A 25,895-nucleotide genomic window follows, 5' to 3' on the forward strand; every position below is an offset into this window, starting at 1 on the left:
GTTACATGACTGGGAGCTTATGCAGGATCCTGTCTAACAGACAGGATCCCCCAGAGATGGAGGTTGGAGCCCTCTACTCATCTTAGAGTAGATCAGGGAGAAAGGGTTTAGCCAAGAGCAAGATCTTGGGAAAGACCAACAGTGCCATGGTGCAGATAAGGGATACTCTGGTCATGACCAGCAGGGCCACGCTGCAGACGAGGGATGCTCTGGTCCTGACCAGAATGGCCATGCTGCAGACGAGGGATGCTCTGGTTCTGACCAGAAGGGCCACGTTGCAGATGAGGGATGCTCTGGTTCTGACCAGAAGGGCCATGCTGCAGACAATGGATGCTCTGGTCCTGACCAGAATGGCCATGCTGCAGACGAGGGATGCTCTGGTTCTGACCAGAAGGGCCACGTTGCAGATGAGGGATGATCTGGTCCTGACCAGAAGGGCCACGCTGCAGACAAAGGAGTCCTCTGGTCCTGACCAGCAGGGCCACGTTGCAGACGAGGGGTTCTCTGGTCATGACCAGAAGGGCCACGCTACAGATGAGGGATGTTCTGGTCCTGACAAGCAGGGCCACGCTGCAGACGAGGGATGCTCTGGTCCTGACCAGAAGGGCCACGCTACAGATGAGGGATGTTCTGGTCCTGACCTACAGGGCCACTCTGCAGATGAGGGATGCTCTGGTCCTGACAAGCAGGGCCACACTGCAGACGAGGGATTCTCTGGTCCTGACAAGCAGGGCCATGCTGCAGACGAGGGATGCTCTGGTCCTGACAAGCAGGGCCACACTGCAGACGAGGGATGCTCTGGTCCTGACCAGCAGGGCCACGCTGCAGACGAGGGATGCTCTGGTCCTGACCAGCAGGGCCACGCTGCAGACGAGGGATGCTCTGTTCCTGAGGTCCACTGTGTATGTTGGGACAAGAAGGTTTTTGCAGTTTTTTGAAGTCCTAACTCAATTCTTAAGGCAGCTCTAGGCAGTGTTCCACTCCAAATCCCAGAGTCCCACCTTGAGTAAAGTTTTGTCTGAACAGGTAGAAGAGCTGTTATGAACAGGTCTCTCACAGCCATGGGTGCTGGATTGTTTCAGCTACAGTTCCACATGGTTCCAGAAACAACCTTTGAGGTCAGGAGGGAAAACAGAAGCTCAAGGTAGATTGCCCAAAGTAATGAGCAGACTAGGTATTTGAACCTTGGCAGTCACCAGTCCGTTGGACCCGGTCTATTCCTGTGTGATACTCAATGGGTATATAGAATGTGCCCCTCATCCCCGAGCACAAGGTTTCCTGGGTTCTCAGCTATGGCCCTTGTACCTTTTGAGAAGGTGGCCCTTTCCTGCCTGTCCGCCAAGGGGAGGAAGTCAATGTGCAGGGTTAAGGACAGTTATGTGTAGGTAGATTAAGAGGAGATTTTTTTTCTGTGTTATGGATTGAATCATGGCCTCCTGCTTGCAAGATACTCTAACACTGAATGACATCCCCGGCCCTGACACCTGCCCTCTTCTCTCCACTTCCAAGGCTTCATAAAGCACCCTGTAATTATGATTGTGGGGAGAGAGATGTTTTCTGAAGCTTCAGTGTAATTTCTTAAATGGCCACCAGATGTCGAGCTTAAGCCAGGTTTGCAAATTCCCATTACAGATGCAAGATGGTGGGGCTGCTAAGGGGAATTAAGAACAAAATTTAGCCCACCCTAGTTCTCCCTAGGGACCCCACTTCTTATCTGGGATCCTGGGATTATACCTAGAAAGAGTCCATAATAAATTTATTTTTAATATAAATATGACATAGTTTTAATAGAACTAAGTGGATGATTCAAGTTGTTTGGAGTTTATGTAATTTGGGGTGCTCCTAAATCCTAGAACAGGAAGATAAGCAAAGAAAAAAATGCCTGATAGAGTAGAGACCAAAAAAAATCCAAGTACAAGGCTACAGCACTCACTCGTACCCTAATGTTACAGAAGGTCTCTCTGTAGGGTGAAAGAGTCATAGCGTCACCTATCACCAGTTCGCCTCCTTGAGTATCCCCAAATTCCTGCAGTAAGAACTTTAAAATGTGCATTGTAATTGCAGATATGGCCACTAGATGTCAGCATGAGGCCACTTTAGCAGCCCAGCAAGGCCAAGTAGATGCTCGGGATTTCTAGGGGTACTTCAGCTCTCTTTTCCATAAATGAGAGCTCAGACAGATCCCCTGAATTAAGTTACTCTTCTCTCCTGAAATATCAAGTGAGTAGATTGTTTCTGTGCCGTGTCTTCATGATTGCACCCCAATATTAGTTCTTCTTTTATGGTCCTTTTCTCCTGTGTCCCATAAACTGTATCCCTCAACCATGGAACACCTATGAAATATAATTCTGAAAGATCATGCCCCTCAAATTGTAGCTCACTGATGCCCGGTGCCCCATTTATTTCTGCCTCGGTGGCACCATGGTTTAGTTGCTCCATGGGCATTCTTCACCTGCATTCTCCTCTTCCTTAAATACTCTGTGTTATAAGACCCTAGTAGAATAAAAATAGCCCTGGGCCTAGTCAGAGGTAGGAATTCGGGGGACAGAACTTGAATTCATTTGGAAGAAGTTAAGACTGTTTCTCTGACTGTGACCTGTGGGATGTAGCCAATTTTTCCTCCAACCCCTTGGCCTTCTACTTGCTCAAAGAGTACCTCCTCTTATGGCACTTCCAAGGAATTGCTTCATGGGTTTGGAGTAAGCCTTCACCTTCCCCATGCCAACTTCTGGCTTGGTAAATCCCAGCCAAACGTTCTCAGAAGGCCCTAGTATCATTCAGGCACACTGCAGCAGACAACAGAGGGCAGCACTTGCCACATACTTCTGGTCACTAGCCCCAAAGCACAGCTAGAATCTTCGTGAGGAAAAGATTGCCTCACCTTTGTGAAGTGTGAGGTGCCCTCTGCTATGTACCACAGATATGACTTGGGAGTCATCCACAAGCATAATGAGAAATCCCATCTGCCCTTTTCCCATGAAAAAGGATGTCTGTATCATGTTGAGTCACCCCTATCAGATATGAATTCCCCTAAAGTTTGATTATCTTCCCCTACGGAATGTCTCATTCTCCCCAAACATGCCTATCTCTGCCACTAAGTAAAGAAGTTCAGGTAGGACTTGGACAACAAAGGGAGAGGGAATCATTAAATCTTAGCTTGGGCTGATAAGATAAGTAAGATAAAAAGATTAGCTAGACTTCAAAAGTGCAAAGGGTAGAGGCTAGTGGGTTTCGGTGGAGTACACTTTTTTTTTCCGTTTCTTTTTTTTTTTTTTTTGAGTCTCTGCTCTTCCTGCTCTCCCTCAAAACCAGGGGACAAACATTTCAGAGTACAAATGAAACTTTAGGCAATGCTTGTATCTGAGTCCCATACCAGCTGCTGTCAGTTCTCAGTCTGTGCCTTAAACGGAGTTGCAGCTAGGCTAAAAAGGAGTGAGAACCCAGCCAATCAACATCCCCAAAAGGGTGAACAAGTGTCACTATACATGTCATCTGCATCAGTATGTTTAGTGCTTGGCACTACTCACAGAGGGCAGGGGGCCAGGTCAGATGACTGATGACAGAGAAGAATTCTAAGTTGAGTAGCCATGAAACATGAAACAACAAGATGGCGCTGTACCACACAGATGCACAGAAGCATTTTAAAAGTAATTTTAATATTTATTTTGAACCCGGCTTCTAATTTAAATAGGCCACGCCCCCTTTTTACCTGTGCCACGCCCACAGACATTCCAGGGTGTCAAGTGACTGCCAAGTGTCACTCTAGTGAAGTCCTACCCAGTCCCCACCCCCTGCACATAGTCTCCACCCCCTAGCTAACAGGAAGTGCTTCTAGCTTATGTTCACGCCCACATAGATATCTTTCCATTTGACAGGCATAGGCCAAAGCCCCACCCCTTAATGCCCCCATGCCCTAGTGTGGGAAAGTGCCATAGTCAGCTGCCCCAGAAGTCTTTGCTGCACTGTGCAAGCACATTATTTCCCAAATTTGGAGGGGTCAGGGGCTGGGCGTGGAGGGGACGAGGAGGTGAGGGGCAAAGATATAGTGTCAGTTATCATTTGAGCAGGTGCCTTGCTCCGTGGTGGACTGCAGGACCCACTTTTAGAGGCTCTGTTATCATGCACACTCTAAAAGTTCCTTTAACCGTCTCTTCAGCCTCAGCCTCGTCCCCTTCCACCTCTTCCTCAACATCGACCCAGGTGGAGTGTCTGGACACCGCAACGGGAGCACCCCCTGCTTTGGCGGAGGCTGCTGATACTGGCCCGGCCAGCAGATCATCGCCCAAGCAATTTCGGAAGAGGATCTTTGGCACTAGTGAGTCCCCAGTCCTCTTTATCCACCGTCCGGGAACTTCAGGGACTACGAGGCGACTAGAGTACAGGTAACTAACTGGCTTTTCATTTCTTTTGTGTATGGGTGAAACTATAGTTTAAATATTCTCCTAAGGGTAAGTGGGCTGGGGACTTGGGGCAATTAAGATCTTGATCTCTGAAGTGGGAAAAACAGCCGCGGAACTGGACGGATCTGAGTAACTTCAGCTTCTGATAATCGGGCTGGGGACTTAGAGGACTGCACAAAACTACAAGGAAAGTAACCACTCCTTCACTAATCTACCATGCAAAAGGGGAGAGGCAGGTCTCTTGCTCTTCCCAGCAGGAGTACACAGCTGTTTTCACAAATGTGAAAGTTTTTCTCTGTGAAAAATTTCCCCTTGGTGCACACTCCTCTCCACTCTCCCCATCCCAACTGTGCAGACAGACAGAGATTCTGGGGCAGCATGGGGTGTATGCATCATATACATGCATAAAATGCACATACATGTGCTTTATATATATATAAAATTTAAAAAGCAAAGCTTCCCTCTCTATATCCTATATCTGCTGCCACCAAGAGATAAGTAGAAGAACCATGAGGATGTTATTCCTTGCTGTTCCCTAGCAGGGTTTAAAAAACAAAAGTTGCTTCTCTGCTGATATGCCAGTCCCTTTATGCACTCTCCCTCTAGCGTGCCCTGTCTGCAAATATAAATTTGGGGCAGTAACAGTACTCCTGGGTGCACATTTGTTTGTGCATAAAGTGTGTTCTTTCCTGCAACTGGGATCCCAGATGCCTTAATCCACCCATTATAGCATTCATGGGGAGCGGGGCTGTTTCCTGGAGAAGCCCCTACCACCCTTTCCAGAGGCTGCCCTTCCTAAAGCGGAGCCATGTGCCCTCTTGATTTTTGTTCCCATTCAAGGTGGGAGTGTGAGGACAGGAGTGGGAGGGATTTCATAGCTTTAGCTGAGGCCCTTCAAAGAAACCTTTTTGTGTGCAGCACCCTTATCCATGCCAAGGCAGAAGCCCACCCCTAATTAGAAAGGGGCCAGCTTGTCCTTTCCAAAGGAGGGTCTCCTGCCTCTCCCTGAGAAGTTGTCAAACTTGGCAAAGTGACTTCTTACCAACTGCTTTCTCCCTTCTGCTTAGAAAGCGGGAGGCAGGCAGCTGAAGAGAAGGGGTGTGGGAGCAACCCTAACAAGTTGACCCACTGGCTTCTCCATCCTGTAGCAAGGGGGGAAGGGGGCCAGCCTCAAGTAGAGAAGACTTGTTTTTGATATAAACTCAAGGACTTTTGCTTCTCCTAGGGGCCGAGTAGTCACCACCGAGCTCCAGGTCATTGTCCATGAGGAGGACCCCAGGCGATTCCGGGGAGCTGCAACTTCTAAGGCTAGAGCTCTTGCCCTGCCTGCGCCGAGGCCTGCGCCGAGGCCTGCGCCAAGGCCTGAGCCGAGGCCTGAGCCAAGGCCTGAGCAGAAGCCCGAGCAGAAGCCCGAGCCGCAGCCCGAGCAGAAGCCCGAGCCGAAGCCCGAGCAGAAGCCCGAGCCGAAGCCCGAGCAGCCACCGGCCAGAGCAGCCCGTGATCGTGATCCCAGCCCCGAGGCCCGCTGCTGTGGCCTGTGGCCCAGGAGATCCCCAAGCTCCCAGAACTGAAATGGAGCCGCCCACCAGCCCCAATCCTTCCCCAGAGGTGAGTGTCCATCGCACATCCAGCAGGGCAGAGGTATCTCTAGCACAAGAGTCATATCCAGACTCCTGCAGATACAGGGCTCAGCCAAGTCCCTTGCAGCCAAGGGGCCAGCAGAGGCTAGGAAGTCTATTCAGTCACACAGCTGGTATCTGGAATTCAGGTGGGCTCCGGGCGCCTCTCCTTAGGAACACGAGGTGTAGGCAGAGCAGGCATCCAGCAGTCTCTATAGCCTGCAGGTCCTTGAAGCTGTGCTCCCAGAAGTGTAGGGGCAAAGGTGGCAAGGGCTGAGGGTCAGACAGCCCAAGAGGGAAAGGCAAAGGTTCCAGGTCAGGAAAGAATCTGAGGAAAGAAAAGGAAAATAAACCGTTAATTAGAAAGAATTGGGAGACTGTGGAAAGCTTGGCGTAGGGGGCCCTGCCCCCCCCCCCTTTCCTAGTCTGCGCAGTTGCTGCTGCGGTGCCTCTGCACCAGTGGCTTGGCCTTTCTGGGTCTATCCGCATTTGTCAAAGTGTGCGACAGTCTCAGGCCTCCTGACTGAACTGTGAACAGAAAATGAAATAATGACCAAAGAGACATTCTGAGACCTGTGGAAGGGCCTTGGGAGAGCTCGTGTCCTGATTCCATTGTGTTCTGGAGGCCATTGGCTTCCTGTGCATGAATAGGGATGGGAGGTAGCTAGAAAGGGCCTGGGGCCAGAAGCCCTGTGGACTCTGCCAGAGTAAGCTCTGCTGCTTGGTGACCCTGCAGTTCACTGTTCAGGTACTGGGGATCAGGAAGGCAAAGGCTCTGTGTCTGGCCGAACGTCGGAGGTTGGGGGAGGGGGCAGCGTGTGCCTCTGTGTCCTTGTGACTTAGCCTCAAGGGCACAGGACTCCCAGAGTCGGCTAGGTGGGGCCCAGCAGGTGAACTCCTACTCCACCTCCAGGCTGCTGTGCCCAAGCCAAAGGGAAGCCATAAATCTTCTTTTAAAGGATGGTTCAGACACTAAATGAATTAACATGACCTGGCCTCTGTCCATCCCCACCCCAGCACACCGACCTTCTCTGCTGCCCCATTTCCAAGGCCCCCACAGTAACTCTTACTTACTTTGGGGTTTGGGTGTGTTGATCAGCCAGCATGGTAGTGCAATCCTCATGTTGGCAGTTCCAGGGGTGACTTCCCAGGCTTGCATGATAACACAGAGCACTGCCTGTGTCTCCCTGGTCTGGAGTCTCTGTGTGGTGGCCTCTGCAGCCGTCGTCTCTCCAGCAGGGCATGCGGGAGAGCCTACTAGGGACCCTCAGAGAGAAGATGGCTGTGTAAAATGCTGGGCTTGTTTCCAAGTTTGGGCAACAGCAGAGCTGGAAAAAGACAGAGAAAATAAGGAAGGCCTGAAGGGAGATAGACAGAGTCCCTGGCTAAGGGTGCGGCCAGGCTTAAGGGGCAAATCTGAATCTTAAAGGGTATTTAGTTTCTTCAGGATTTTAAGCCCAGAAAGACTTGGACTGTCATGGTGGTGGGGCAGAGCAGGGACTGGGGTGTGCTTAGGGCTCATGTCTAGTGGGTCCCCTTCCTAGAGAAAACCACAGCCCCCTACCCATAACATCCTAAGGCTGTTGTAAGGGGTACGGGGAGTAGGGGAAAGGAAAGGGCCTTGGAGGGAGACTGACTCCTGTCGTTGATCCTGGCTAAGGTTGGGCTGTGCACTTTTGAGCCCTAGGTTGACCGGGAACTCTACAAGCCTCTTCCCTGTGCCTTGAGTCACACTTTGACTAAATAAGGCCAGGTGAAGGCTCTGTGGACAGCCACGTAGAAGAAAGAGACCATGCATGTCCCAGGCCCCTCCCTACCCCGCCTGCATGCCCTGGTGGCTCTTCAGTGGGCACTCAAGGTGACCCCAGCATCTCCCTACCTGGCAAAATCCAGGAGTGCTTCTCCGGGGTGTTCCTGTAGCTTTCTTCAAGGCACCTCTGCAGGGTAGAAAGCGGAGATTAGGCCATGAAACAGGCCTCTGGTGTGGTTGCCGCCTTCTCAGATGCCCCTTAGGAGCAATAAAGCAGGACTCCAGAAATGGGGCTCTGTTCCCAGTATCTTGATTATCCCCAACCTGTGCCACTTCGTGGGGGAAAGGTAGAGAGCCCCAAGCTGGCCCCTGGGAGCCAGTCTCTTCCTAAAGGAGACCCTCAGGAGAGGGCTTGTTAGCCCGCTCTAGCTTCACGAGGACTGGGAGGACTGGGTGTTCACAGACACCTTTTTTTTTTTAAATGTTCCCCACTCCCCCAAAATTTACAAGACTCCTCCAGAATGGGGTGCATTATCATACCCCAGTCTTTCTAGCTGGAAGCTTCCTCAAGTCTATAGGCACACAGGCAGGCAAGCCAGAAAAGCCAGGGATAGAGGCTGGTGGGAGGGGGGCAGCATGGGGGGGGACAGACCAGATGTTCTTGGAATAGGACACGGGGGTGATTGATGCGGACTGGAATTTGAAAGGGGAACATTCCCCACGTGCCTCATGCTCCGGGTGGAAAATGGGTGTGGGGGACTCTCTCAATCTTGCCAAGCTAATATGAAGGCAATGCCTCACCCAGCCTGGGTCCCCGCACCTGTCCAAGGACATTAACTCCTGCCTCCCCAGTGTCAGGCTTTGAGAATCCTCTCCCCATACTATCCTTCTATGGGTCTTTCTATGGGTGACTATAGAGACAAGCAATGCTTACAGTCATGGTCCCAGGGTTTCCCTCACTCCGCTACTCCCCAGCACCTCCCCTATCAAACACCCCACCCCAACCCCCAGGTCCCGCTAGAATTGTGGCCCTTCACCTCCAGCATTGCCCAACTTTGAGGGGGTGGCCTTGTTCCCAACAACAGCACGGTGAGCCTGTGTGTGGGTTTAATATTTGCCTTTAAGAAGCTGGACTTTCCCCAGCCAGAACTGAGAGGCTAGTCGCCGAAATTTTCTGAGAAAACGAAATGAGGGCCCTGGCACCCGGCCACTACTATCACGGTGTCATTTTGCGCCCCTCTCACCTCCCCTTTCTTCTCTGCTCCCCCACGTTTTACCCTCTTTCCATACTGCCCAAACAAAACCGATTCCTCCGTTGTTAATTGTTAGGGAGCGGGCAAGGCCTGATCGGTGCGTTCGGGACACGGGACGGGCAGGGGTGGCCACTGGGGGTGCTCCGGGTCCCCAAACCGAGCCAGGGACGAGCCTGCCCCCGGCGGCCGCCTAGCCGCGGCTTCGCCTAGGCTCGCGGCGCCTGAGCGCGTGGGGCGCAGGGGCGGCGGGGAGTCGAACGGGGCGCCGGGAGTCCAGGGAAGTCTCGGGGAGCAGCGCGCGGCTGCTTGCTCGACGTTCCCCTCCCTCGCCCACGCCCGTCCGGCTTTGCCTCAGCCACCCAAGCCCTCTGGGTAACTCTAAGGCAAAAGAACGAAAAATGCCGTTGGCTCGGGCGCGCGCTCCGCGGCGCGGGTGCTCCCAGTGTGTTCCGCTTGCGCCCCTCTCCCGCGCCCGGGTTCCCCCGTGAGGGCGCCCCTGCTCCGTGTGAGTTCCCTGGCACCGCGGATCTTGGCGCCCCGTCCTTTGCCGCATGGGAGTTCAGTTTCTCAAATGCAGCTCTAATTCTCTGTGGTGTACGAGCAGCCAGAGCAACTTGCCGGCTTCTCTGCACCTCAGGCGTTGTTTCCTTGAGAGCCTCAAAATTTAAGCATTGCTTTCCGGGGGCCCTCCAAAATCATTCAGTGTTTGTTCTTCTCACAAGTGAAACTTTTTTTTTTTTTTGACACTTGATTTCCAAACTTTTCAAAAGGCGGGAATTCCGCCTCCGCTGGCTCCCTAAAATTAGATTATGTGGCCTGGGCCCCCAATTTTGCTCCAGTCTCTTAAATTTCATATGCAAGCTCCTACCTCAGTTCCCTAAAATTTAAACGTAAGTCCGGGTCCTTAGTCCTTCTGACAAATTTTTCTTACTCTGGAGAGTGGACAGTTTCACAGCATTTAGGCGCTGTACCCATGGGGTGTGTGTGGGGGGGGGTATTTTCCCGTGTCCCTATCATTTTATATCTGCAGCACTGACCCGCTAACTCTCTTTTTCTGCCACCCGCCCTCCAGTTTTATTAACAGGGAACACAATACACTCGATTCTGTAGTTTGTTCCCCCAAGCCCATTTTTTTTTCAATTTTACAAGTTGAAACCCACCCAGACCTCCTTAACAATTTTCCTGGAACCCTCCTAGTTCTAGCCTTCTTTCTATGTCCTTCCCTAAGAATGTAGGCAACTCAAGCAGCCTACACTCTCATTTCCCGGACTCCAGAAAATCCAGGGATTGTTTTTAGCAATTACCCCTAAAACTCACTCAACAAGAACCCCACCTCCCACACACACACACAAGGGACAAGGTTGGGGTTTTGGGGGGCTCTTGGAAGCTTTCTGGCCACAGTTAAACTTCTTTAAAATACAGACGCTCTCACTCAAGCCCCTAAAGCAGGCTAAGCAATGATCTAGGGCGTGTGCTCACATGTGGCAAGAGCTTTCCATGCTCTCTCAAGTCATACATGTCTCTCTGGGTCATGCAAGAGACCAGATGACAAAATTAACGCTTGGCCAAAGCCTTTTTCTTTATACTAGAATGTGGAATGTCCCCAGTCTTAAACACTCTGAGCATTTTCTCTGCACCAACTATTAAGAGTTCCTGAGTCCTTTCAGCTTAACAATTTAAATTTATTTATTTATTTAAATTCAAACACCAGTTGCAAAGTCCAGCACCATCCTGGACCCTTCTCCTCACTCCCCCATGTTGGCCCATGCTGAGCGTCCTCAAACATTAGGCAATGTCTTCCAGGCCCCCAAACACCTTTAGTTAGCTTTGGGTCACGGAAAGGTTCTGCTATCTCCCGCTGCAGTGCCAGCCAAGCACCCACACAGCCTCTTACATTTCAACTTTTTTTTTTTTTTTTTTTTTTTTTGCCAGTCACCCTGCACAATCTCTGCAAGTTACAAATCTGGGACACTGATTCTCATGTCCTATGATTTAGGAACTCATAATCTCTATTCCTTAAAATGTAGGAGTTGGCCCTAACGTGTTCCAGGGATAGTGGGAAACTTTAGATTCAGAAATTATTTTCCTGGGGCCAAATTCAGGTACTCCAAACCAAAATGAGATTTTTTTTTCTTCCAAAGAGTTTGGGTTTTTATTAAACTTTAATGAACCTTGTTGAATTTATGACTCCTGCCAGAGTCTCCCTAAATTTGGGCAATGTTTTATGGTCCCCCAAAAGCACGGTGAAAAATGTCCGAGATCCCCCAAATCCTAGATTTTAAAGGTCTGTATCTTACAACTTTCCTAGCTACTAATTCTGCTCCCCGCAATTTAGATTTCAACATCCATTGGGTAATTTTTATTGATCCCTAAAACTCGGAGTACATTTCTCCAAACGCAAACATTGTCCAAGAAAACATACAAACTCCCCCCTTGTTCAACAAAGAGACCAACTGAAATCTTTCTAAGAAATTAAAATATTAAAAGACATTGATTTTCTGTCTTCCTCAAATGGACTGCTTGCACTCCCAACTCGCCCACATTTAAACAGCATTTCCCCATTCTCTGAAGGACTTCTTGGAGGCCACGGAAATTATAAAGGTGATTTTTCCCGGGTGCTACAAGATCTACTGGCCTTAAGGGTAAACCTTAGTCTTCACTCCCGCCCCCCCCCAAAAAGAATTGACCTAGATCCCTAAAATCCCTACTTCCCATTTTAAGCAATTAAAATGAAGTTTTCCCAAATTTCATGTTGGGAATTTTCTTAAACTCAACAGCAACTATAAACCCCATAACTTCTACAAACTAGTCTAGGATTTTGTGGGTTTCCCAAGCTTGCTGACCAAGATGTTGGGTTCCCCAAGTTAGGCCAGGATTACAACGTTCCCTGTTTTTTTTTTTTTTTTTGCATGGAATAATTTCCCAACTTTAATTCTAATTTTTCTGGAATCTCAAATTTGTCACTAGCCAGTTTCCCCATTTGTGGAGTCTCCCTCGAGTTCCCCTACTTCGGGACACTCATTCACAGGGCTGCAAATCAAACAAGAGTCTGACTTGGGATCCCCGAAATTTGAGCATTGTTTTGGCTGGCCACTCTCGGCAGTTTCCCCTTTCCTGCGCATAACATTGGTTTCGGCCTCTTCATTTTCTTACGGTGTCCGGGCGGCGGCTCAGATTTTGGAAAAGTCTGTGTGCCCAAAACACGCTCAGGACACTGCCGACGGCCAGGACGTGGGCAGTGCTGCTCCCTCGTCCAGGAAAACGACTGGGCATTGCCCCCAGTTTCCCCCAAATTTGGGCATTGTCCCCGGGTCTTCCAACGGACTGGGCGTTGCCCCGGGACACTGGGGACTGCCTTCGGGGTCTCGCTCACCTTCAGCAGCGTCCACTGCGTTCCACAGAGCCTCTCCGGCCCTTCTCCTCGGATCCTCCTGCGCCTCCCAACGCGACCTTCGGCCTTGTGGTGAGCTCCCCATGGCGCGCTCCGCGGGCCCCAGCTCTGCGGCTGCAGGCACCCGGCTACTTCGCAGCTAGTCCCCAGGCCTGCTGCCGAGTAACGCGGGAGCGGGCTGATGGCTTCTTCCTTGGCGGCTGGGTGCCCCCGAAACACGCGCCACTTTGCATGCACTCTGCAAACAACTAGATTGTAGGGAAAGCGCCTGGCGGCCAGGAAGCGGGAAGGGCAGAGCATTGGGCGAAGCTAGTCGGGGAGAGGCGCTGGCTCTCCAGCGGCTTGGAGCCTCCAACCCTGCGGGTCGAAGGCTTGGGGAGGCGTGCGCAGAGCGCGGACTAAGTGATTAATGGCCCCGGCCCGGAGGTTAGCCCCGGGCGCGCGGGTTTCCGCTGGTGGTAGCCCCTTCCATTCCTAGAGGTGCACGGCGCGGGGTGGTGGGAAGCAGGGTGCACCGGTTTATGAGTGGTTTTGACTCTGTAAAAATCACAGTGGCTTTTTACATCGTCTGAACCCTCCAGGAAATAATTTCCTCAGACCCCCAAATTATCGTGGTGGCCCCTGGGGCCGAACCCGCGTCTACGCAAGTTCATCACACAGAGGACGGGGTAACTGTTATCCGGATATTCTGGGTGGGTCCCAAAGGCACGCTGCTTAGGCGCACTCCAGTGAGTCCTAGCTTACAGGTATGGTTTTGAGCTATGTTTCCCGTCCTGTTTCTTTCGACATTGCGATGGGTCCCACTCAGGGCCCAACTCTGGCGTAGCCAAATCAGCCTTCCCTTAGTGGCACACCTGATGGCCCCCCAGACTGCTCAGGTACCCTGCGCAAAGCACCGGGGGGCGCTCGGGATCTGGCTGCTACTCAAGGTGCCTTGCACCTCGCCAAGCTTGCTCAGGCAGGTGGCGGCTGAGCGCTTGGGAACCGTCCACTGTCTGGCAGGTAGGTCCCTGTGAGGACCCTTGAACCAGCACCCAGCTACCTGCGCCTGAACTCTGCCCGCCTGTTTGCGCCTACTTTGTAAGCCCCTAACTGAGCACAGTTCCCTCACTACCACTGAAGCCTAGGGTGCCACGCACGTTGGTTCACACCATGCGCCCCTGTCACACAAGCACAGGGCACCCCGGAAATATGACATGGGGCCTCGATTTTTTTTTGGAACGTGTACCCGGTATTTCGTGGGCATGCTGGGGCTCCCAGCCCCCCACCCCAACTTCAGGACCACGCATTCCACGCACCCCCCCGGCACACTCCCCCCGTGCCCAGGGCCCCCGGCCCTCGTTCCCCCCCGTTCCCCCCCCCGTGGCTCGAGTTGCGGGGGCGGTCCCGGGGCGGGGCGAGGGCCCTGCAGGCGCCCATTGGCGCGGGCGGACGGCCAGCGGGGCCCGAGCGGGCGCCCAGCCGCGGGGTGGCGCGGCTATAAGAGCCGGGCGTTGGCGCCGGGAGTTCGCCTGCTCTCCGGCGGAGCTGCGTGAGGCCAGGCCGGCCCCCGGCCCCCCCTTCCGGCCGCCCCCGCCTCTTGGCCCACGCCCGCCCGCGCTCGGCCCGCCAGCGCCTCCATCCGGGCTGGCGGCCCCGCGTCGACGCCGTCCGCCGCCTCGCTGCTAACTCCCGCGCAGGGCGCCGTCGGCGGGGCCGCGCTCCGTCGGGCCTGCGGATCTCCCCGCCGCCTCCTCCTCTATCTACCTCAACACCCCATTCCTGCTTCGCCAGAGGAGGCGGTCCCCACCGCAGGCAGTCCGGCTTGCAGGTCGCCGGCGTTGTCATCCCCCGCGCTCCCCCTCCCAGCCCTCCCCGGCGCGCGGCCCGGCCGCTCCCCTCTATTCGCTGCAGTCCCGAGTGGCCGCGGCGCCGCCACGCCTGTCCCCCCCCAAGAGGCCCGGGCTTACGACGGCCGAGGGCTCCGTCGGCCCTAACCGAGCTGGGTGCCCGTGGTCGGGGTGACGCCTCAATTCCTCCCCCCTCAGCACCGTCCTCGGTCCTTCGAAGTTGCGTCCTTTCCTCTGCTCGCGGTGCGCCCCCCGCGCACGCACTTACCCGCCACCTTTCCTAGGCTCCCCTCCTACCCCCTCCCCGCTCCTCCTTGCCTCAGACTCCCTCCCCCCTCACGTCCTCCCTCTGCCTTCGCCTACCCAAGTGGATTAATTATACGCTTTCTGTTTCTCTCCAAGCTGTCCTCTCCCGCTGTGAACCTACCCGCCTCTCGCTGTCCTCTCTTCCTCTCTCCCTCTCTGTGGTCCCCCCCGTTTTACGTTCACTCTATCTCTCACACTATCTCTGCCCCCCACTATCCTTGATACAACAGCTGACCTCATTTCCCGATACCTTTTCCCCCCCGAAAGTACAATATCTGGCCCGCCCCAGCCCTAAGATAGCCCGTCCTCCCTAAAGAAGCAGAAGAGACGTCGTCCCCCCCCACCAAAAAAGCCATCCCCCCGTTCTGCCCCGTCGCACATTCGGCTCCTGCGACTCGGTCAGAGCGGCGCTGGCAGAGGAGTGCCCGGCAGAAGGGCCTTCGCCCGCTGTTCGGTTTGCAAACCCGCAGCAGGGAGGTGGGCGGCAGCGTCGCCGGCTTCCAGGTAAGGGCTCTGGGAGGGGGGGGGGCAGGCGGGTGCGGGTGCATAGGGCCCTGCCTGGGTTTGGCGGGACTCGTGTGGTAGGGGGTGGGGGCTGGGGGCCCACTCCTTCTGCAAACTCGCGCTCCCCCTTGCGCTGTGGGGTGGGGGAGGGGGCAGGGGTATGGGAACTGGTGGGGAGGAGGTGTGTAAGTTGAACTCACTGGAGACTCTGGTCCTTTGGTGCGTGTTGGGGAGGGGAAGTAAGCTGCTTTAAAATGTATGACTCGTGTTGTGCAGGCACTGTCCCCCCAGGGTGCTGAGTGATGAGGAGGGGGGAATAGAGTCTCTGAAGCCCACCCTGGTATGTTGACTTGGTGCCAATGAGACTGAGAGAGAAAAAGTGGGTGGGCGGGGCAGGAGCGCCCCCAAATTGGCAAAGGAGTCTGGCCAGACGTCGCAGTTCGCTGTTTCCCCCACACATTGCACACCCCAACTCTGTCCCCAACATTCCCAACTTGGAATGTGGGGAGAGGGGCCAGTTGCGGGCTCAGAAGTGCAGAAATGTTACAGTCTAAAGAATAACTGCCCCTGCCTTTTACTGGGTGGAACTTTCCATACGAGGACGTAGGAAGGAGCCCCCTCCCCGCCCCCATTAGTCTGTGCAGAGAGGGCTGGGGGCGCACGATGAGGCCCCCCTCCCACTGGTGGTGCTTTGCTAAGGAATGGTCCAAGGCTAGCTGTTGGGGGTGCAGGAGAGAAGGGACTGGCTGGAAGGAGGGAGGGGGCGGGTGCAAAGGGGGCGGAGGGGGAGTGGTCAGTAGGGAGGGGGGTTGGGTAGGGTGGAGCCGGGACTGGGAGGAGCCGACTCAGACATAAAAGCCGAGGCACTGACCAGCTCGCAAACTGGACATTAGCTTCTCCTGTGAGAGCCTTCCAGCCTTTTCCTGTCTTCCTCCTCTTCCAGCCCCAGCGGCCTCCTTATCCAACTTCAGGTAACCAGGGCCGTGGAGCCAGGACCCTGCTGCCATCCTGCTCCGGCCTGCCCGGTGGGGTGGTCAGGGCACCGGTTAGCCTGGGGCCTCTGCCCTTGCAGCCGGGCCTGCTGCCTCTCACAAGCCTTCGTCCTCCCTCGGCCTCTGTCCTGCCCCCCCCCCCAGCCCCAAGTTTCCTCACCTGCTCCGTTCTTCCCTTTTCCTTCTCCTCTGCCTGCCCCTTGAAGCAAATTTGGGCCTTTCCTGGGCCCTCACCTATCCCTTACCTCTTGGTCAGTATCCTGCTTGCTTCTGTTGGCCACCTGGGCTGGACCTGGAGCCAGCGTGATCTGGCTTTGGGAAGGGACTTCGAGGTCAGCTCTGTCTACCCCCACCCACCCACCCAGGACTAACAGCTACAGCTATGGTCAGCTGATTGCAAGCGGCAGCGGTGGCGGTGGTAGCATAAAGGGTATTGGGCGGTGGGCCGGGTCTTGTAGAGGAGATGGGCAAAGGTAACTTTTAGTTACCGGAGGGAGCTCAAACAAATTTGTTTCTTGACTACTCCGCATTAGTCTCTCACGTGTTTTCTTTGCAGCAGGAAATTCTCGGGGACTGTGGAGCAGAGGTCTGGGGCTACGGTCTGGAGGGCTCTACTTTCTGCGGGGTCAAGGGTGGCTTACTGTGGGCCACTGTGGCCTCTTATCCCTAAAGAAACTAAATAGCCATTGTCCCAGCCTGTGGCCACACAATCTGTGACCTGTGGAGGGGGTGTGTCCCTCCAGACTGTGGAATTCAACCTCCCAGGGACCAGAACTGCTGTCTCTAGTACCCTGGGTAGAATTTAGTTTCTGTCAGAAAGAAGATCCTATGGGCCACAGAGGAATTCTCTAGGGTCCCTGACCCTGGATAGTAAGGGTTGAGACCTGGAACGGGACTTTAGGCATTCTCTTGAGCTCTGAGGTGCCCAAGGAAGTCTGGATTTGGAGGACTGGGTGACCCTGGAGAGCAAGGCTCACAGGAGTGCCAGCAGTCCCCCCCTGCGCTAACCATTGGATTCTTGACCTGGGCCCTGCTCAGCATGGCCTGAGAGTGGGGGTTGGATGGGTGGTGCTGGCTCTGCTGCTTAGGGAGGGGTGGCCAGCTGGGGGGCAGGGAGGTTGGCGACTGGTCCCTTTGGATGCACATGCTCCACGGTGGGTGGGGTAGAGCTATCTGCCATCTTGGCCAGTGCTTGGTGGCCAGAGTAGGAGTGGCAATGGTGATGTGCTCTTGGGCTGGCCCCACCCCCATGATGTCATAACATGGAAACCAAGTCCAGTGTCCAGCGTTGGCCCCTGCTGCTGTGGGTGTGGTCAAGCTGCAGTTGCGCCTATGGGTGGGTGGTCCTAGAGGGCTTCTTACAGTTCACAGCCACCACGGGGTGCCTTCCTGAGCTCCACTGAGTTTCTCCACACTCAAATGGTTTTTGACCTCAGCAATTCAAGCGCTCCTGTTTTCGCAGGTCAAATAAATAGTGAGAAAGCTGCCTTTCAAATTTCAATTGCATTTTCAATTAAGAGGCGATAGGTATCTTGGGTGCAGAGGAGCATCTTGGGACTTCTAACTCAAAGCCTGTATCTCTCTCTCTTTTTTTTCAGTTACCAATGGGGATCCCAGTGGGGAAGTCGATGTTGGTGCTTCTCATCTCTTTGGCCTTCGCCTTGTGCTGCATTGCTGCTTACCGCCCCAGCGAGACCCTGTGCGGAGGGGAGCTTGTTGACACGCTTCAGTTTGTCTGTTCGGACCGCGGCTTTTACTTCAGTAAGTAACTCCAGAGAAATGGGGAGGGGGGAGGTCAGGCTTCCCTGGGTGGGTGACAGTTAAGGTACACTGGCTTGGCCTTGGGCTTTCGCTTCCCCTCCCCCTTGGGCAGGGCTATGGTCTCACACTCAAAAGTCTGATCGCTTTAAAAGTTAATAAAAAGAAAGCCAAATGCGGTTGTCGGGTTTTGACCAGGTTGAGAGTGTACATGCAGATGGGAGTACAAGGGGAGAGCTTGACCGTTCAAATTCAGGGGTTCCCAGAGCTACAACACGGGATGCTTATCTGCTTTCGTTATTGCTCACACTTCTCTTGATTTCCCAGCCTGGGGGCGGGGACTGAGGCTTGTGCTCCCTGCTTACAGAAGACAGTGATGGGGGACACCCAGGAGGGGCATGCCTGGGAGGGCAGGGGCACCAGAATGGATGTCTCTCCTTGCTGGCATGGGCCACTCTATCTTCCTCACCTGGTCCTGGACTCGCGGTCTCCTCTTCTGCACCTCTACCTACCTGCCTGTGAACTGCTCTGAGTGTGCTCCTGCTTCACACCTCTGGAAACAACGCCTACTCTTGGGCACTCTGAAGCTTCTCTGCACCCTCTGGCACTGCAGGGCCAGCCCTTGCTATAGGAGCCACTCCTGCACAGAGGGGCTTCCAGAATAGAGGGTCCAAGGTGAAGCCTTCAATGGCTCTACCCCCAGCCCAGCCTCGGACCTGAGTGCTTGGGGGAGAGGGGGAAGACGGGAGAAGAGAAGGGAGTTGGTTTTGGGCCTCACTCCTCCCCTCCCGTCTTGTTCTCTCCTACCCTATCTTCCCTGTCTCAGCTCAGTGCTGGGGGTTGGGGGTGGGCCCCTCAGGCTCAAGGTGGCACCAGGCCAGGGCCCCAAGCCCAGGGACCACACCTGTGTCCACCATAGCTCCCTTGCGGGGCTCACCCTCTCCTCCTCCCTGTTTTCCAAACCACTCCAGTGTGGCCTCTGGTCTCCATGGAGTTTGTGGGACAGAGAGGCTGTGCCATGTTAGTTGCACAAAGGCACCAGAGGCCAGGGGCTGGTCCTGCAGCATGCACCTTCATTTCTCCTTTCTGGGCGTCTTGGCCCACCTGACTCACACTTCTACCTCATCCCCGCAGAGCAACCTAGTGTCAGGCCAGGACCTAGTGGGAGGGCTGGGGTAGTTCCGTTCTTCTGCAGCCCGCCCCATGGGGTTGGGGAGGCTGCCCCAGCGGGTGCTGACCCCAGCTGGTGCTGATTAGAGCTCTCTGTCCTGTGGAACTTCCAGGCAGGCCTTCAAGCCGTGCCAACCGTCGCAGCCGTGGCATCGTGGAAGAGTGTTGCTTCCGCCGCTGCGACCTGAACCTCCTGGAGACATACTGTGCCACCCCCGCCAAGTCCGAGAGGGATGTGTCAACTCTTGAGCCCATTCTTCCGGTGAGGCTTGGGAGAGGGCGGATTTTTAGGTAGTGGGGTGGGGTTGGGGGAGTGGTGGGGGTGGGACAAAGACCATCAGCTTCTTGATTTGGGGTATCACGGAGTCCACTCACATATCACTGTTGGCCTCTGCCCATGAATATAGATATTTGTGGGGAGTTGCCACGAGCTGGTGTGACTCTAGTGGGGATGGGGGCAGATGAGACCTGACTGGGTACTCAGGCTAACTTGATACCCTGACGCCCGCTGACCAGCGCCTCCTCTTCAGGACGACTTCCCCAGATACCCCGTGGGCAAGTTTTTCCAATACGACACCTGGAGAAAGTCCGCCCAACGCCTGCGCAGAGGCCTGCCTGCCCTCCTGCGTGCCCGCCGGGGTCGCATGCTCGCCAGAGAACTCCAAGCGTTCAGAGAGGCCAACCGTCACCGTCCCCTGATCGCCTTACCACCCAAAGATCCCGCCCACGGGGGAGCCTCTTCGGAGATGTCCAGCAATCATCAGTGAACCAAATTGTTTGGTAATTCTGCAATGTAACACCATCATTCTGTGACCTCCTCTTGAGCAGGGACAGTTCCATCACGTCTCACACTAAGATCTCTCTGCACCACTTCCTCCCCTAGGCTTCTCCCCACCTACCCCCATGCCCCGCCTCCCCATGTCAGGCTGCTCCCCTGGCCCCATACCATCGGGCAACTCTTCAAAACTAAATTGATTGGCTCTAAACAACCCAAATACCCCCCCCAAATTGTTCTAAAAGAAAAACTTTAAAACATACAGTCCCTTTAAAAAACAAATTGACTTTAAATTGGCTCTAAACAACCCAAGTAACTCCCTCCCCAAATTGATCTAAAAGAAAAACTTTAAAACATACCGTCCCTTTAAAAAACAAATTGGCTTTGGATTGGCTCTAAACAACCCAAGTAACTCCCCCAAATTGTTCTAAAAGAAAAACTTTAAAACATACAGTCCCTTTAAAAAACAAATTGGCTTTTTAGAAACACCAGAACTGTTAACTTAAAAATTTAATAACTAAAAAAAATCAATTGGCTAAAAACATACTAAAAATTAATTGGCTTAAAAACAATTGGCAAAATAATATAATTGGCGCCCCCCCCCTTCCTCTTCTTCCCATTTGGATCTTTAGTCAAATTGGCTTAGACTTGGATCTCAGAACCCAAGAAGAAAGGAAGGGGACCCAAAGTTTTCCAGGTGGCATGTCATTACTTCAGTGCTATCTCCTTGTCACCACATAGATAGAGCGCCTTAGCGCAAGCTGAGAACAACAGCCACCCAAACTTTCTTTACTGGCCATTCCATCCTAGATGTCACCATGTCACCACAGGGCTGGGTGAAAAGAAAGAACACAAGAAGAGGAACAGAGCATGGAAACTGAAAACAAAACTTAATTGGCATAAGTCCCCCAATCCCAAAATCTTATTTTTTGGTACCTAGCTAAAATGCAGATGTTTTTACTTATCCCTATAGACACACACACAAACACAAGTATGCGCCATATATGCACACACATAAGCACACTCACTTACATACTTACACACACCCCTCACAATTAGATGAGAACATTGAAATGGCTGAATAGCTCCTATTCAGACCACATTGCCCAAACCAAGATTCATTCCCAATTTGCAAAGCAGTTTGCATGGTTTGAGCTCCCCTCCCAGTCCATCTAGTTTCTGCTGCTGCTTGTGGGCCCTGTGTATGACCAGGCTGTAAGTTCCATCTTTCCCAGAGAAGGAGGTGTTCCTACAAGGCTCACTTCCATCGGGGCGCCTGTCCCCAGGGACCCCTACAGCATGAGCCCAGTGCTCCCCAGCCCCCCACCCGGTGTGGGCCAATGCCTATCCACCTTGTATGTTGGCCTCCTCCAGTGTAGAATAAGTTTGGCCTGATAAGGAGATAGCACTGCCAAGTAAGACATGCCACCCGAGTAGCCTGACCCCTGGGTGTGTTCCAGGAGGAAAGATCTGGGGAACATCCCCTGCCCTGAGCACACCTATGGGCCATCTCTGTCAGTCTCCTGGGGAGCCCCCACATTTTAGGGGCTCCCCAGGAGACTCACACTGATGGTGGGGAGTGTGGGAAGTTTGGCGGTTGGAGGGGTGGGTGGGGGGCAGTGGGGGCTGGGTGGGGGGAGCTATGGGTAGGAAGTGGTCCCAGAGAGGTTTTGGATGGAAGAATCAGGAGGAGGCACAGGTCAACTTGCAGAATTACAGAAGAATTGGGAGCCCAAATTTTACGCCAATTGATCTATTCCCCTCTTTTTGTTTCTTGGGGCATCTTTCCTTTTTTTTTTTCCTTTTTTTTTTTTGATCCCTCCTTAGCTTTATATGCGCTCATAATCAAATTGTACCCACTCCCTAAGTAACAGGGGAGCAGTGATGAAGTAATGAATGCTCTGAGCCATCATCACAACTACCACCATGTCCTGCTCTCCGCCATTTATCGCCTTTAATTGATTTTTTGTTTTTAATCTATCTCTGTCGCTTGGCCTGAGTTGGGAGTGGAGTCTCTGTGGGGTGCTGGCCACGCACCCACAGAGAAACAAAAGGAATTGAGAAGGCCGCTGTCTGGCCTGACTTCTGAGGACAGTGGCTGGTCCCCAGGAGTTCTGAGTAGTGGAGGGGGCGTGGGACAGTGTCCCCTCAGGTGTTAGGAAGGTGCTCGGAGGCCACAAAGATGGGGCCCCCATCTGGTTACTGCCAGCTGGGGGGGAAGGGGATGTCGTGTGAGAGTAGACAGGTTCCATCAGGCGGGAGCAAGTGGCTGCTTTCTGAGCACTTGGGGAGTCATCCCCCCGTCCCTCAGTGTCATCTTGCCCATTCCTCAGCACCCCACCTTGTCCCCAGGAGGTCTGGAGCTCTACAGACCTCCTCTGGCCAGGGTGGGGTGAGGCCTGGAGCTGGGGAAGCTAGGAGGCTTAAAAGCCTGCAGAGCCAGGAGAGCTGTCCACATGGGGTCACCTGGACCCCGAGGCCCGAGGGTCTGGCAAGCCATAGCAGCCACTCCATGGTGCCTAAGACTGTGGCAGGGACCAGGGCGGCTGGAGGTTTACCTCACCCCCACTTCTGCCTCCAGTGCAGTCCCCCTGCCCAACAGTCCACTAGTAGTCTAGAGGCCCGAGGCTTCTGGGCCCAGGTGACAGGACTGGCATCACCCTGGGGGCGGTGTGTGTCAGCCCGACCGTGGCATAGAGGGTTCCTTGGCAAGTGCCTGAAGAATGGGCCATTCGGAACATTGGACAGAAACTTAAAAGAGTAAATTGTTATAATTGGAGAATGGGAATTGGCCCGATACCCAAAAGATCTCGAGGCACCCCAAATTACCTGCCCATTTGACTGGACACCCACCCACCCAGTGTTAGTTTGCCTCGCCGGGATGGGTGCTCTCAGGGGCATTTGCCAACTACCCTCTGTGTCCCCAAATTTGCAGCTCTCCCCAGTCATAGATCACCCTGATGCAGGCACCTCCCTGACCTCCCGTGCCTAGTGTGGCCCTCCATCTTGTCTCTTCCATGCTGTCTTCAGCGGGATCCCCTCTTGGGTCCCTCCCTTTGTCATCACTTGAAGACTCCCCACGCGTCGAACACCATATGTCACCTGTGCCACTGTTTGCGTCATCTATCAGTGGCCCCAGGTGTTTGCCCCAACTCAGTCCCTTTAACATGCTATTTCTGGCAAAATCCAAAGGCTTGGGTTTTGTTTTTAACCTGTTAACGCTTGCAAACCTAATAAAGCATTTAAAATACTATTTTCTGAGTTCTTTGTTATTTTATTTGGGGGTGAGGAGGAGGGAAAGTTGGGTGGGAAGGAGGGAAAGAAGGGTGCCTGCCTGGGAGGCAGCAGGTGAAGAGGAAAAGTCTTTGGAATATGGGTCTGCCACAATAAGTGGGCTCAATAAGGCACTCTCTGAGGACCCCAGAGGTTCGGGGACAACCTGAGGACTTCTCAAAGATGGGGTGCTTTGTGGATAGAGGGATCCCATGATATTTTTCCAATGAACCATGTGCCATGAATACCCAACTGGGGGAACATTGCCTTTAGCTTTGGGGGTGGGGAGGAGGGTCTTCTGGAAATCCCTAGTTAGTGTTGGACAGCCCATGTCCAACTCAGGGTGACAAACACCTGGGATGGGTACCCTGCATGTAGTCACTGCCACTGTCCCCTCTCTGAAGGCTATGCTGGAGCCTGTCCCCAGTAGTCAGTAGATCAACCTGTCCAGTGGCAATGGTCTTCAGGGTCCCTGACCCTGGAAGAAAAGTGAGGCCTGCCCCTAAATGCTTGGAGCCTGGCTTGGATATTTTCCTTCCACTTCTTCATTCTTCCCTACCCTCTCCCCAACTTCTCCCAGGGCAGGTAGGCATCTGCCCTTCACCCATGTGGGAGGAGCCCAAGCAAGGGCTGCTGGTGAGGCCCCATGCCTGAGACCCTGCCCTTTTCCCAGTCATTCCTTTGCACCAGCATTTTTTTTTTTATTGTATGTGGCTAGTATTTTGAAATAGGGTCTCACACTCTACCCCAGGCAAGCCTGGAACTGTGTATGGATGTCCATGCTGGTCTAGAACTCAGTGAAATCCCAATCCTCCTGCCTCAGCCCCTCAAGTGCTGAAATGACAGGTGCGAGACAGCATACCGGTTAGCATTAGTTTTTCATTTTGTGTTTACTCGGTCTCTTTGCTGGCCATGCTGTGGGGTGTGACCTATGGAGGTCTGCAGCGGTATCTCCAGGCAGCATACCTATCCAAGGGCTACTTCCAAACTCAGGGTGTGTAGTGGTTGTGGGGGGCTGCTTGGAAGAAGCAAGCTTATCCTTAAAGAGGAAAACTGGACAGCAGCAAGGTGAAAATAAAGGGGACTGGGCTCCTGAGACTGCCCTAGCTTGACAGTTGAGGCTAGGATGGGGCCTGGTATGAACTCCACACTATGGGCAGACCACCTTCCCAGTCAGTGAGTCTTCTGAAAGACATCAGCCCAGAGCTGGCCACTCCCCTGAGGACGGTGCAGTGTGTTCCCACCCACTAACTCCTGAAAGCCCACTGTGTGCCTGTCCACTCTCTGTCAACTCTACAGTGACCTAGGCCCCTATGGAGCAGGCATTAGGGTGTCCAGGCTCCAGACTCTCACCCCCTTGCCCAGGCTGGTCCCTTCCTGACTTGCTAGCCAAGATCACTTAAACCTGGAGTTCTTGGCACCTCCAGCTATCTTCCCTTGTCCCTCGCTACACCCCTGGAGCTCCCAGGGTGGCTTCATACTCCACTGCAATTGTCCTCCACTCTCACAGTAGTGGACGGCTGCCTTCCCTAGTGCCTGCATGACATCCTATGACCTCCCTGAAGTCCTGTGTCTAATCAGCCACTTTGCCCAGACAAAAGTTCTGGATTAGTTCTTACCTCTCAGAAACCCCCTCAAGGCTCCCTTACCCCCACCCAGGGTGTTTCAGGACAGGCTCGGGCTCTCTTTTCTCTCCCTTTCTTGCTTAGCCAATTCTGTTTGTCAAAGAAGCTCTTCCCTCCACATATCCAGTTACCTGCCTGCCTGTCTGTCTGCCCAACTTTCATTCATCCTCTTGCTTACCCAGCCTCCAACCAATCATCCATCAGTCTACCCCCCGGCCTCATCTGTTCATACATATATCCATATGTCTACCCAATCATCCACCAGTCTACCCAAGTATCCGCCCATCTATTCCATACATATATCCATATGTCTACCCAAGCATCCACCTATCTGCCTACCCATACATTTAACCATTCATCCATCCATCCCTTTACCCACTGATACATATCCACCCACCCATTTGTCCACTTATCCACCAAGCCTACCTAGCCATCCACCATCCATCTCCCTACCTACACACCCACTAATCTACTTATATCCATACATCCCCCCACCTATCCTTTCCCATTTACCCACCCATCACCCATGCACCCGTTCACCTGTTCACTCATCTATCTCCTATCCACTGATGCACACACTCATCTACCATCCATCCACACATCCATAGCATCCATACATCCATTCTAAAATCCATCCACCCATCCACTCATTCGTCCAGCCATCTATATGCCCATTCACCCCCACACCCACCTACCCATCTACCCGTTTACTCATTCACATGACCACCCATCCACCCATCCATCTACCTGTCGATTCACGCATCCATCTACTTAACCATCATCTACCCACTCACCCATCTACCCATTCACACATTCCACCATAAATACCCACCTATTCATCTAGCTAACCTCTCATCCATCAGTCCACATATCTACCCACCCACCCACCGCTCTACCCACCCATACACTAATCCACTCATGTATCCATTCATCCACCTACTCACCCATTCATTCACCCATCTATCTACCAATTCATCCTGCAATACACCCATTTATTCATTCACACATCCACTCATCCACCAATCTATCCCTCTACCTACCTACCACTCAACCATTCATCAACCCACCCACCATTTGCCAACTCATTAACTCATTAAGACACCTGTTTATTTACACATCTGCCTACCTGCTCACCCACCAACCATCCATCTATCCATTTCCCACTCACCATCCATCCATCTACCACTTACCCCATCCACACATGTGTGTGGGCAGCTACAATGTTCAGGGTGCCTCGGCAGGAGCCGGAT

General features: G+C 53.4%; 1 protein-coding gene across 3 annotated transcripts; it reads left to right on the forward strand.

Annotated features, from left to right (window-relative positions):
- The first annotated feature begins 14,831 nt into the window (after positions 1-14,831).
- Igf2 (insulin like growth factor 2) lies at positions 14,832-21,338 on the forward strand. Of its 3 annotated transcripts, none has more exons than XM_041667014.1 (4): positions 14,832-15,052; positions 17,643-17,805; positions 19,086-19,234; positions 19,503-21,338. In XM_041667014.1, the coding sequence occupies exons 2-4, from the start codon at positions 17,649-17,651 to the stop codon at positions 19,737-19,739; spliced, it is 543 nt and encodes a 180-aa protein (XP_041522948.1). In that variant the 5' UTR covers positions 14,832-15,052; positions 17,643-17,648; the 3' UTR covers positions 19,740-21,338. The 3 variants fall into 3 exon arrangements, with proteins under 3 accessions (XP_041522948.1, XP_041522949.1, XP_041522947.1); XM_041667015.1 differs by lacking the exon at positions 14,832-15,052 and adding an exon at positions 15,941-16,023 and having other exon boundaries at positions 19,489-21,338; XM_041667013.1 differs by lacking the exon at positions 14,832-15,052 and adding an exon at positions 15,941-16,023.
- Positions 21,339-25,895: the final 4,557 nt, after the last annotated feature.

This window comes from Microtus oregoni, unplaced genomic scaffold, assembly GCF_018167655.1.
Source record: "Microtus oregoni isolate MIOR12 unplaced genomic scaffold, Mior012 000016F_ref0000370, whole genome shotgun sequence".
NCBI lineage: Eukaryota > Metazoa > Chordata > Mammalia > Rodentia > Cricetidae > Microtus > Microtus oregoni.